This window comes from Pezoporus flaviventris, unplaced genomic scaffold (assembly GCF_033815535.1).
Source record: "Pezoporus flaviventris isolate CSIRO_AGI_PZ_B2104156 unplaced genomic scaffold, CSIRO_AGI_Pfla_v1 ptg000047l, whole genome shotgun sequence".
Classification (NCBI taxonomy): Eukaryota; Metazoa; Chordata; class Aves; order Psittaciformes; family Psittacidae; genus Pezoporus; species Pezoporus flaviventris.
Genome location: NW_026892595.1, coordinates 2,832,997 through 2,845,995, shown reverse-complemented (window position 1 = coordinate 2,845,995; position 12,999 = coordinate 2,832,997). Strand labels below are relative to the sequence as shown.

General features: G+C 41.1%; 1 protein-coding gene across 1 annotated transcript in view; it reads left to right on the top strand.

Annotated features, from left to right (window-relative positions):
- The window catches only part of ADARB2 (adenosine deaminase RNA specific B2 (inactive)), a 310,582-nt gene that overhangs the window by 275,276 nt on the left and 22,307 nt on the right, over positions 1-12,999 (top strand). Inside the window, exon 7 of the mRNA XM_061468035.1 lies at positions 10,238-10,406. Within this exon, the coding sequence (XP_061324019.1) occupies positions 10,238-10,406 (169 nt within the window). The remainder of the gene's footprint in view (positions 1-10,237; positions 10,407-12,999) is intronic.

Genomic DNA, 12,999 nt, shown 5'->3' with positions numbered 1-12,999 from the left:
ATAACTTCAGGTGCTAGGGAACAGATTATTAAAGAAGGGGAGGGAAATTATTCTTTCACTTCATTAAGACTGGACTGGGATGGATCCAAAAGGTTTGGGTTCAGGGGGTGAGCAGAGGACCCATTGTCAGCCTCCACTGTGAAAAAGTTGCTTTGAAGCAGTGGCCCTTTCTTGCTTTTGCCACTGGTGCAGCCTCAATTTACCAAAGTAAATACAGAGGAAGCACAAAGACTTTTCTACAGTTATCTAGAAGCTGGTCTGTCCAAAGGAGAGGTTCAATGCCTGAGCAGTCTGCCATGCTAAACCTTTTGCCAATCCTGAGGGTCAGCTCTAGCCCCTAAACCTGTCAGAGAAACCAGTGATCTCCAGGCTTAGGAGAGTTATGAAAGCACTCACAGTTTTATGGTTGGTATTATCATGCTAGACCCAAGAATGCACCTCTGAAAGAGGCTTTTGTTTTGCTACATTGGAAGTCCTAAAGCTTTCAGTGCCAATTAATCAAGCTGTGAAAGTTTGCTACCCCTTTGTGTTTCATCAGTAACCTGCACCAATCTGGAGTTAGGATTTTAGTGGCGTTTTGCTAAACTGACTGGTGAATAACCTCTTCACTTCATGACAACTTTCAGGTCTCAAAGTACTGACTGGATGGAAAGAAATCAAAACTTGTCAGGCAGATGTTTTACATCACATAGTTGTGTGAAATTGGGATCACACCCTGTACTTTTCATGCCTCCTGGTCAGCAGTGCAATAACAAGGAGTATTTAAAAACCTATTTAATTTCTTTCCAGGCCTAGTTCAAGGTGAGCTTTTTCATTCAAGGCCACCTCAACTCAAAGGAAGAAACTTGAGCCTGTATCTCCCACGTCCTGGATCAGAGCTTCCGTGAACTCACTATCAGTGGAGCTAGACAGCTCCCTTTCTTCAGTCTCTGTTATAAAACTTTGTCAGAACTGATAATCATGAGAAAACTCCGTGGCTTTGACCATACACTGAAAATGTCCCAATTTCCTCTCATTGTGATATTTTTGGCTGCTTTTGCTTATTTGGATTTTGTTGTTTCAGGGAGAGTTTTAAAGTGGAAAATAAGATTTTTCAGAAGGATGTGTCAGCAGAGTGCATGTCTATCTGGGAAAAGAGAAAGAATATGCTGGAAACTATGGATAGCTCAAAGCAAGCATTAGCCACAGCTTTGAAAACCTTTCGTGTAAAGCAAAATGTGTTTGTTAGGATTCAGGAAAACAGGTTTCCACAGCTATAATCAGATCCTAATTTTAATAGAATGCTTGAATCGCCCAAGGGCATTGCACTGTATTTATTGATTCTGCTTTGTTATGGGTTTTGCTGCTTTGTAAAACACTGCATTTGGACACAATGTTCAGATGTGATAAAAAGGCTACATTAATCAGCAAAAAGCCACGTCTAGAAGCTTCCAGAATAGTGGTAGGAAAATTCCCCAAGAAAAGCTGGTTTTCCTCGAATTTGTCCAGCCAAGGAATAACGATGTCTAATGTTCTCCAAGGTCCTCAGGGACAAAGAGACCGCATGGCTTCCCCAGTTCCACCCACAGCATCCAACAGCCTGCTAGAGATATGCACCTAATTACAGAATGTATTTTGAGTGGAAAAGATTAAACTGTAATTGGGAAAAATCTCTGTGGGCAAAAACTGCACCCACTTAGATCTAATTTGGTCTCATTTACCCTTCCAATGAGTCGGAGTCACAGGTAAACCTCATTACCTGAGTTTCGTAAAGCTTGTCAGGCAACTCCAGGTACCATTAAGATCTTTGTGGGACTTTCGAAAGTCCTTAGACTCCTGAGAGCTTCTTGGAGTCTTATAAAGAGAGAAATCTGAAGACAGCTGCTTAAGAGTAACAAACAGCTTAATCCTAACCACTGCTCTGCTAGCTAGCTTCTCCATCTAGCCTTGAGCAACTCACCTCAGTTTGGCAATTTCTTTTTCCATATGTGTAAAATGACAATAAAAGGTATTCAGCTGTCACAGCTCTGAGGAAGGGTAATTAATGATCAGAGTAGGATATTAAAAAGGAAAGCACTATTCTAAGCACTATTCTAACATTATACAGAATAATTTAGTAACTACAATCCATAGATTTTTAATGCCAACAGGGACTATTTCCTGATGATGTAGATTGAATTTCTCCACCCAGAGACTGTAAGAATTTACTCAGCAATTTCCATCTACGGATCCAGAAGCTGAAGTTGAACCAGAGTATGTCTGGCAATACAGCAGAAACCACAGCCTCTCTAGGCTCATACCAGCCACATGGAGAGCTGAAAATCTGTCCATATTGTTGTCAGACTGCTGTTGTTTCTGTCCCACAAGGCTCATTTTCTGTTTTCATATTTTGCTGACTTCTTTCACAACATTTTTCTTAAATCACTATTGAAGATTTCAATTTCCAAACAACAGCAAAAATCCCCAAGCCACATGAATAACAGCACATTTTGTTGATAAAAGAAAGAGGGTTATGATAAATAACACATTATGTTTGTGTAAACTTTCTGATTAAAACATGGTGAGGGAGAGAATTGGCACTGGCAATTCCAGTGATGCTGACAATTATTCACACAAAGCATATTTAAAAGATAAAGCCTAGCTTTAAGAGAAAACATTTTTCATTAAAAAAATAATAAAATAAAGGAAGAAGATACAATGATGCACAGCTTAGGACACAGGTGATCAGCTGGCCCGCACTGGGCCATCTCCATGTGATGCAGCATCCCCTCTTCCACATGCAGCCTCCAGCCACTGTCCTGCCTGGCTTTGCTCAGCCACTGACCTGGGCAACAGCAGCAGCTGCCCACACTGTGAAAGATGAGCTGATCATTGCTGGAGACCAGCTAATGTGCCTCTGTGACTGGACAAGGCTCAAGAAGGCTTCAGAAGCAGAAGTTTTCTCTGTCACTGGAGTTCACAACACCAGCACAGCCCTTTGCCAGGTCTCTAAGACTTTGCTCTGTGGGAGCAGCTGCACTTCCAAAGCAATGGCATTGCACATCTGATTTTAGATGAGAGGAGCAATTAGTAATTAAAAACAATAATTTTGAAGTGTTTGAGTTGTACTTTCCTTGATTGCCACAGGCACAGAATCTTAATTCCACTGATAAGTCTTGTGCTTTTGGCCTCAACATACTAATGCATTTCTACTCCAGAACAGCCTGGAGTCTGCAGTCTGGGTTTGTAGGTGGCATGAAGGATCTCCCCCACACCTGACCCAGTGCTACTCATTCCTCCTTGCCTGGAACAGTTATTTATACCTCAGAGGAAACGATGCCTGACATTGTTGCCAATAAATTATTTTTAAAAAGATTTTTAACTAGTTACTCACATTTTGACCCCAGGGGTTCTTCAACAGGCAGATATTACAGAAAACCAGTTTGTTATATACTTAGATCTATTTCTCAGGTATTCTTTTATCATTATTTTTGTTCCAAGGGATTAAAGCTTGCTAAGATACCAGGTCTTACTTAGAAGTTAGTCTGATCACAAAATGGGTTTCATATGTTAGAGTGCCATTCTCTGCTCTAGCAGTTAGTTTCACAAAAGTATCCTACAACATTTCCCTAGGATGAGTTTTCAACACATTTCATATTATTTTACAAAAATAATGAAAAGTCTTTTTAAAAGTTTCTCACCTCTTGAATAGATGAAATTTTGCCCATCAGTGATTACACAGGGAGGCATTTTGTAGACTTTTCATTAAAATACTTGGTGGTGTGTTTTGATATGACAGAGAACCATTCTTACACTCTACAGTTACTGCCTCTAACACCAAAACTCAAATAAAAAATCATATTTTAATCAATATGTGCATTAAAAAAATGACAAATAATGCAGTCATTTTGTTTTTTCTTTTGAATTCAAACTTCAAGTTTTCCTTATCACCGATTTTTCTTCTGGATTAAATGCCACACATTGATAACCTATGAATAGGCTAATTGCCTTTCCTTTTCACTCAAAACTATTGGTAGATGAAAAGTTATGGAAGAAGTAGAAAGACTGAAAAATGTTCTTTGAAAGTTAATGAAGAAGAGAAAGCAAAAGTATTACCAAAGGGTAACGTCTTTTATCAGGTCAAGATACACCTGATTGCTGTCCAAACTCAGGATTTCATCCAGAAAACATCAGGAAGAAGGCAAAAGGTAAAGAAGTTCAGTTTCAAATGTTCATTTCAGTTCCACACATTACAGGTGTCCCAGGTTTTGTAACATTCACAGATGCAGTATACATTCGGTATTTGTATTTGCATATAGGGCTTAATGATATGATGCAAACCACAGATCTGAATTGAATTATGCCACGACATGGTGGGCACTACATGGCTCTGGGAGTGAGCAGTTCTCCCCTGGTGCTGCATTCAGATGCAATAGACCTCTTGGCTTATATTTCAGAGTCATATCTTGGCTTTAAAGGATTCATCTCAATGAGCTTTTTACCCATGCAAACCAGGTGCTTGTGTTCCCTCCTGGGAAGGATTCATCCCTGCACTCACTGCAGGTGTGGCTCCATAGGCATTCAGACAAGACCACTGCTTTCACCAGCCTAGCCCTTGGTCTTATGAAACCTACCCTCAGTTTCAGCTTTTCACCTTGTAAGGGGACCTATTGCTTTTTCCTGAATCCAAACTTCTTTCAGAATTTCCCTGAAGTTTCTTGCTTTCAGAAGGCAGCCTATTGCATTTTAGCTTCTGCTGGTCATCAAAGCACAACACAGCAGAGACTTATCTGATCGGCCACCTTACCCAGCAAAGGAGAGATATCCAAAGCATTCAGTGTGCCATCATGCTCACTTCAACACTTCCAGAAATAGTAATACTGTACATTTATTCAACATCTGCTTGAGGAAAGTGCATCTCTAATGACCATCAAAATACAAAGGCAGGCAGATGTTAACAACTCCTCTTTCCACCCCTTTGTTTCAAACTGCTCTAGGGAAGCTTTATAAACCATGCTGATGAATGGAAGGCCCAGCAGTGAAAAAAATGCAAGATAGGTTGCTTTATTTCTTCCTTCATGAGGAGAGAACAGCCTCCACTGAAGCAGGGAAACAGAAAATGAACCTCCGAGGCAGTCATGCAAAATCTCAGACAGAGCCTTACTCATATGATTCTGTTTAATCACCATCCATTTCCTCTTCACCCTTCAACTAAATAATAAATATGGAGCGGCTTTTTTCATTACCATTTGAGCCTAAACTGGTCCTGGAGAAAATATGAAAATAAGGGGTTAGCCCAGAAATCAGTAGGTTTCACTGATTTTAAATACAAGGCACCTATGTAAATTTCTAATCCAATAATTAATCCAGCACCTTTTTATTTTAGGAACTCTCACAAGTAATTTCCACTTCTGAGTGTATCACACATCATAAATCCACTCCAAATGATTTTTAAATCTGTCCTTTCCAATTCTGGTTTGAATTGACATTTTGTTCTGCTTGAAGTGGCATCCTCAGATGCCTTCTCCCCTGCAATTAGTTGAGATTAAGCAGTTGGAGCACCAGCACAGCAAAGATCAGAAATGCTTACAGTCACTGATGCTTTGATCATACTGAACAGCAGAACGGGAGTAGGCTGTAGTTTGTGACTCTAAGTTGCATAAATAAATATGTTTCTGAGACTGCTTTAAGATGATCTGTAGCAGGCTGTGCCAGCAAGTGGACTGCATTTTTTACTGCTGGCAAGCAGCTTATGTGCTAGAGTCTGTCTGAAGCTTCAGTGCAAAACACACAGAGCCTCATCTTTTTCTCTGTTCAATATTTATGTCTTCTTGTTCTACCTAATGATTTGCAAAAAAAGGAACTAAGTGTGTTCCAGTCGCGGATCTGGATTATTTAACTATTGGCAATCAGAAAGTAGTCACAGCTTTGGGTTATTAGTATCTTATATAAATGCTACAGATCATCTTTTGGAGCTTATGACCCAGCTACCCCAGCAATGTGAGCAGCCTGACACAGGCAGTACAGCACAGGGTTTTAGTCACACCCTATCTGTTGAATTTAATAGCAGTTGAGCAGTTAAAACCGCTTATCAGTGCTGTAGAAGTGTATCCCAGGGTGAGCGTACACTGGCCACAGCTGCCTGAATCCTATCAGCTAATGCCGTCTGCTTGGCTGCACCCTGGGCAGAGCATGCATTACAGGGAGCAAAGTTTGACACATGGGCAGAGTTAATATGGGCATTTGAAACCTGAGACAATCTGTGCACTTGCACACACTTCCTAAGTGCTTTTAAGAACTTCATTATTCAGTTTCTGGTACTTGCTGGCCAGGGCTGAGGTACTGTAATAACAGCTGGACATGGAATACTTTGGCCTTTGTACTTCCTTTGGTTCATGAGAAACTGAGGAGTTCAAATAGCCAAATGAAAAATCAAATAAGCAGCCCCCCCCCCCCCCCCCCCCCCAACTCAAAGAACTGTTTCAGATCCTTCTCCCCCCCAAATTTTTGGCCTATGCTTTAAATTCCTCAAGAGCTCAGCAGTTGTTAGTAGGGCTGCTGTTTTTTCTTCCCCTGAACTGGCTCCTTATCTCTGCCAGCACATTGCAGGTTGCTTTGCCCCTCACTAGGTAATATTTACCTAGGGAAATCAAAGTCATATAAATGATGGGTTGCTCTTCTTTTCATGCAGGCACTAAAATTCCCTAGCAGTTACCTATCCCTTTGCATGTATGCAAAATGTAAGCGTATCAACACGGTGAACTGCCTGAAAAAGAGAGTAATATAGGAGACAGTGCACCTTCAGGGGAAGGTCAGAGTGGGAGCTGAGAAAGTAAGAGGAATGGAGAGAGAGATGGGAAATGGGGAGAGAAAGGTGTAGCAAGGGAAAATATTTTTCTAAAAAAAGAGATGGAGGAAGAAATATTAAACATTCATTGCGTCCTGGGGGATTTCCAGCAGGTGGACTCCTGTGGTAGAACTTTATTGAAAGGATAGCATCTGTTTTTCATAAATAGCTTCTGAGCAGTACCTTTAAATGAATTTGCAGAAGGATGCATCATTATCTTCTTTATACCTGTGGGAAAGCTGAGGAAAAGAGAACTGATTTGCTTCAAGTCACACTTTCCACCAGCTAAAGCAACAATAGTCTCTGGGGTCACTCTTCACTGCTTCCCTGGCAGAGGTCTAGCTCTGCCATGCCGTCAGTTCTCAGTGCATGGAGACTAAGGCACAGTGGGTTTGCTATATACATTTCCTGCTGTTGCTCAGCTAGATGTGTTTGCTAAGCAGAAGTGATCACTTTCTCCTTTTGTTGTCCAAATTTCATGGTACCTTCCCCACAACTCTGTGGTTTAATAATAAAAAAAATGCTGCTCAACACTGCTTGAAGTTTTAAAAAATGAGTTTCCCCACTGAGTCCCAAGAAAAATATGGACCAATTCCCAGACAGCTAATCCCATCCAAAGATCATCCTCTGAACAATACTGCAGGACGCATACCAGACAAGGGGGATATGCAAAGAAACAGCACGTGGCCATGAAAATGGCTTCTTGATAGTCTTGGCAGAGCCCAATAATTTGAGGGAAGAGGGATCGGAGATGTTTTTGAGACTTTGGCATTTTTTCTTACTGATTTTTTTATTTCTCCATTGGCTTTTTCCAGTTTCCCTCAAAACTGAAGTTTGAGAAACCACACTACTCTAAACCTGGTGGTTACTGCAGTTCTGCTTGTGAGGTGCTCTGTGACAGCTGGGCACAAGGAGTCCTGGACACAGGTGCTGATGGGGATGGCAGTGCAATAACTGCTTTTCCCCAGACTCAGATCCCGTGGCAGCACAAACAAACCCTACAGTATTTCAAGGCTCTGTCCAACCTGGCCCTGTACACTACCAGGGATGGAACATTTGCAGCTCTTTTGAGCAATGCATTCCAGTGCCTCACCGCCCTCACAGTAAAGAACTTTCTCCTTATATCCAATCTAAACTGCCCCTGTTTAAGTTTGAACCCACTACCACTTGTTCTACCACCACAGTCACTGATGAAGAGTCCCTCTCTGGCATCCTTTTACAGAGCCTTGAGCAAGGTAGCTCTAGCAGAAGCTGGCCCATGACAGGGGGTTGGAACTAGATGATCTTAAGGTTCTTTCCAACCCTAACTATTCTATGATTCCATGATTTGCAAATATTTTGGATGTGATGGAGCCTGGGTTTGGGCGGGAATCGGTTTTGGCCATGGCCAACCAATCCAATTGATACCTGGTCCAGCCCACACCTGGCACACATATCCCCATCTTAAATTTTAAAAAAGCAGGAAGGAAGTGAAGGCTGATGGGGGCTCAGCCACCTGTCTGCTGGCAGGTCACAGCTGTCTCTGCTGTTTTACATGTATTCACCACTTCTGCTAATCCCAAAGGGCTGAAGTGATTTATTTTTCCATTCCCATTTTGTAAACCATCCATCAGCAGCAGCCAAAGTCCATCAATTGCTTCCACCAGAGCTTGCAGCACAGACAACAGTCATAGAAAGCAAGGACAGTAGAGATGACAGGGAGAGAGCAGGTGGCTGAGGAGTATACACAGAGCCAGCTGCTCATGGCCAGAGGTTCAAACAGCCTCACAACCTGTAACACCCCAGTGTTGCTTAGTGCCAGAACAAGGCAGTCCCGTAGGCTGTGGAGGGCTGAGGAGCATCACCTTCACAAGGTAAACTTTCTGGTCCAGCTGAGGGGCAGGCCATGTTAAAATACAGTTGGACAGTTGGAAATACGGGCAAGAGGATTCCTTGCTCTGCCTTGCTGTTCTTTTATAACCAAAATACCCAGGGGTAAAGTAGCAGTATAAAGAGGGTAAGAGTTCATTATCATTTTGATAATGAACTTCAGTTTTTCTCTTTTCATAAAAATGAAGGTAAAGTATGTTATTATCTTCTGCACCTACTGCATGTCTGCAGGACTCTGTTCAGTTCTTTGTGGCTGTCGTGGTTTAAACCCAGTCAGGTAATTCGTTCGCTCACTTCCCCCCCTTTCTTGCCCTCCCCCTGCTCTCGGAGGGACGGAGAGGAGAATCAAAAGATTGCAACTCCCACGGGTTGAGATAAGAACAGTTTAGTAACTAAGGTATAACACAAATCACTACTGCTACCACCAATGATAATAATGATAAAGGAAATAACAAGGGAACAGAATACAACACCTCACCACCCGCTGACCGATAACTCGCCCCCCAAGCCCGACCAAGCTCCGACCGATACCTCCTCCAACCCTGCAGTCCCCCAGCCCTTCCGGCTAACTCCCAGTTACCTCCTGGGCATGACGTGCTGTGGTATGGAATACCTCTTTGGTCAGTTTGGGTCAGGTGTCCTGTCTCTGCTTCCTCCCAGCTTCCCCTCCTCCCTGGCAGAGCATGAGGCTCACAAAGTCCTTGGCCAAACCAAAACATCTTTGTTATCAGCTCTGTTCCCGAGCTGAAAGTCAAAACACTGCACTGCACCAGCTACCAAGGAGGAGAAACATGACTGCTACTGCTGAACCCAGGACAGTGGCACAGCACAAGTGCATTAGCTGCTTGCCCTGCACCATCCTAAAGGCAGCTGCCTAGCGCTGAAGTAGATAATATCAGAGAGATGGATGGCAATTGTATAAAAGATATCAGTACAACACAAAGCAGGAAGGTATCTCACTTTAGGGAGTTTATAGATGGAATTTAAACAAGCAATAAATAACTAGCAAGTTTTGATTTGCTTTTGATCCAGAGTATAAAAACTCAGCTTTTGAGAATTTTCAATGAAATTTTGTGATAACAAATCAAAAAGTTCTGAAATTATTCAGAAAATGCCACTGAATATTACACTAAATTTTTGTACTGGACTGCATCAAGCAGGTGAGTCTTGATGGCACTCATTGAACCAAGGTTTTCAAATAGCCTCCTGACACAGGTCAATCCTACAAGCACAGGTTAAAACCAAGATATTATACTGCTTCTCTGAAAAACAGAGCACTTACTTATGTTCTTTTTAAATATATGAGGGAATGGGAATGGGAACTTGAGCTCAGCATGTGCTGTGTGAAAGTTTTGATTGATGTGAAAAAGACAGCCATGCTAGGGAGCACATACTTTTCTCCATTGGGCTGCTTTCTTGGGCTGTATTCTCATCTAATTTTGCATCCAATTTAAAGGACCTCCACAGGTGGTTCTGCAAATACGAGCTATGACATCAACACAGCCTCTCAGGTTCTTTCTAAAAACATTTAATTATTGCCATTCTTGTGTTTATTTTATCCAGTGAACAGCAGCAAGCACATAGTGAGAAAATACCGAGGGCATCTCCGAACAAAGATTGAGTCTGGAGAAGGAACCATACCTGTCCGGTGCCATAATGCTGCTCAGACATGGGACGGCGTGTTGCTGGGAGAGCAGCTCATTACCATGTCCTGTACAGACAAAATTGCCAGGTACCTGATGTATATACATGGCAAAACTCTTTGCATGTGGAAATGAAGTTTGATATCACAGAGGACTATGGCTACTGGTGGGAAATAACTAGCAGTTGCTGATAAACCCTGTGGAAACAAAGACCTCCTTTGTATGCAAAAGCAGACCATATAAATAGGATGGAATGTAAATAGGACATTTTCCCAAATTCTCCACGGATCGTTAGTTGCTTTTTACAGTGTGAAGAAAATATAAACTGTCTTTGCTGCATTTTTACCAATAGAATTTCAGTGTTCAAATAAAATACATCTACTCTCCTCTGATTGATTTATCTACCCCAAAACTTGCACACCAACCATCATGCAGATAAACTTAGTTCATCCTCACCCTATTGGATAAAGTACCCTAAAGGCTCCTAGGAATATTTCTACTATTTGAAATGTCATTGCAGCCACATGTCACAGAGTGGCTGCTTTGTCCCGTAACTACATGTATTTATGTAGAATAATTGTCATATAATAAATATTTCATAATTATTCCATGGTGGCACATAAAAAGTAAACACATCCACCATTCTCAATTTAGGGCATTAAGTAATAGCAAATGATGGCTACCACAAACTGAAAACAAAGTGTGTGCATTTGTATGCATACTTATTATACTACTGGCATATATACATGCATGTATACTTATGCTCATAATTATATATATACTGTGTGTGTTAGCTATAGATGCAGGTCTACATCTAGAATACATTGCATTATATCTATAAAAATGTAAATGTTATCATCACATTCTCTGCTGGAATATCATGCCTTAGATTCAGTTAAATTACATCAGCTAAGAATTTGGCCCCGTTATTAAAGGCCAATATAAACATAAACTTTCAAAAAAGCATAAAGCTTTTGTTTAATGCAAATGCATAAATGTTGCTGTTAGCCTGATCCGGATGACCTACTGAAGTTAAATTAGTTTGTAGGCTTAGCAAAGCCTGCCATTTTGGCAGAAAAATGTATGACTGAACCAGCAAATGGAAATACTAACAGACTCACAAAATCCACCCTCTGCTAAGTATAATCATCACAACTGCTGTGTTTGCATGAAGGATAAAGAGCAACTTCTGCTATAATATTTTCATTTATTTATAAGAGAGACAACAGAAAACCCTGTTTTCAGTGGATCTCCTGCACTGCTTTTAGATGCAGTTGGGTTTTCCATATTCTGTTTTATATGGACTCAAAAAATTAAACAAATTTAAATTTGAGCATGGAAATATTGTGCTCTCTCTGGTTTTAATGTCATTGGCCAGTGAATTAAATATCAGCTTTGTAAACAGTACTGCATTTGCTATTGATGGGGATGTTGACTGTAGTGCAGTCTGAGAAGTTGGGTTTTCTCCAGGCACATCTGCTAAGCATTTTCAGTGAATCCTTTCCTTGTTGCCACATATCTAAACAGCGTTGAAGTCTGTGGAGAAAAAGAGAATTTGTGATGAAGTTTTTCCAGGATAAAAAACAAACTTTCAGCTTTCATCTTCGATGTTATTGCAATATTGTATCAATTGCTGCAGTTTTTATTATTTATTTGCACAGTAACTGAAATAGGCATGGAATTTTCCAGGACCAAAAATAAAAACCCCTAAGCAATCATTATTACCTGCCTTGAACAGCAAATTTTACTCTCACCAGTAAGGTACAGTCAAAAAAGAGGCTAAGAAAAAGAGTGAGAAAAGCAACATTTGTAGGAGTGGTGGTGGATTTTGGACATTTCCAAGCACAGTAGACTCCTTGGTCAGGTTAAGAGCTCTGGTACAGGGCAAATGGGCAAAACAACTGCTGAATTAACAAATAAAAAGACCAGGAAAATTTGGAGATTCAGAAACCAATGACTCCATCCCCCCATTCTTAACAAAGGGGAAGGATGGAGATCGGAAATGATCATAGAAAAGGTAATTTTTGGATCTGGTGTGGGCAGCAGCAGTAACTACAAGTGACAAAAACCAGACAAGAGCAGCTCAAGCAGGGATTTAGAGGAGAAAACTTCAATGTTAATAAAGTAGAGAGCGTTGAGTTGAATGTGAAAAAAATACCCTTTCACAAGGGAAACCAAGAAAGTAAAATTGTGTCCAGAGAGTGCTGGGGCATCACCATGGCACATTTAAGAGTCTGAAAGCTTCTGCAGAGAGTGCCCAAGGCTATATGGAGATGTTCACAACCCTGGCTGCACTTGAAGGTCATGCCTTTCCCTTCCTTTCTCTTTCACAGTCACACTGTGAGACCTGGTTCTGCAATTTTACTTCCACTAGGCTCCTAATTACATATATTTGTGGCATAACTTCAGTCAGGTTCAAAAGTTCTAGTCTGGGAGTCACTGTGCTAGTGAAAACAAAGCAACCCCAGTGAAGGAAATGTTTAAAAACATCTCTTGCATGGCAGAAAATAAGCAGGGCTGGCCACCAGTGACAGCATTGATGGAGATTTCTAGCTCCTGTACATTTTATGTAGAGCTTGGCAAAGAGTGGCAAGAGAAGGTTTGGATATGGCATCTCAATAAACATCGTCCAGAATTTCAGTTTACCACATTAAATACTACCTGTGGTCAATTTTTATCCTC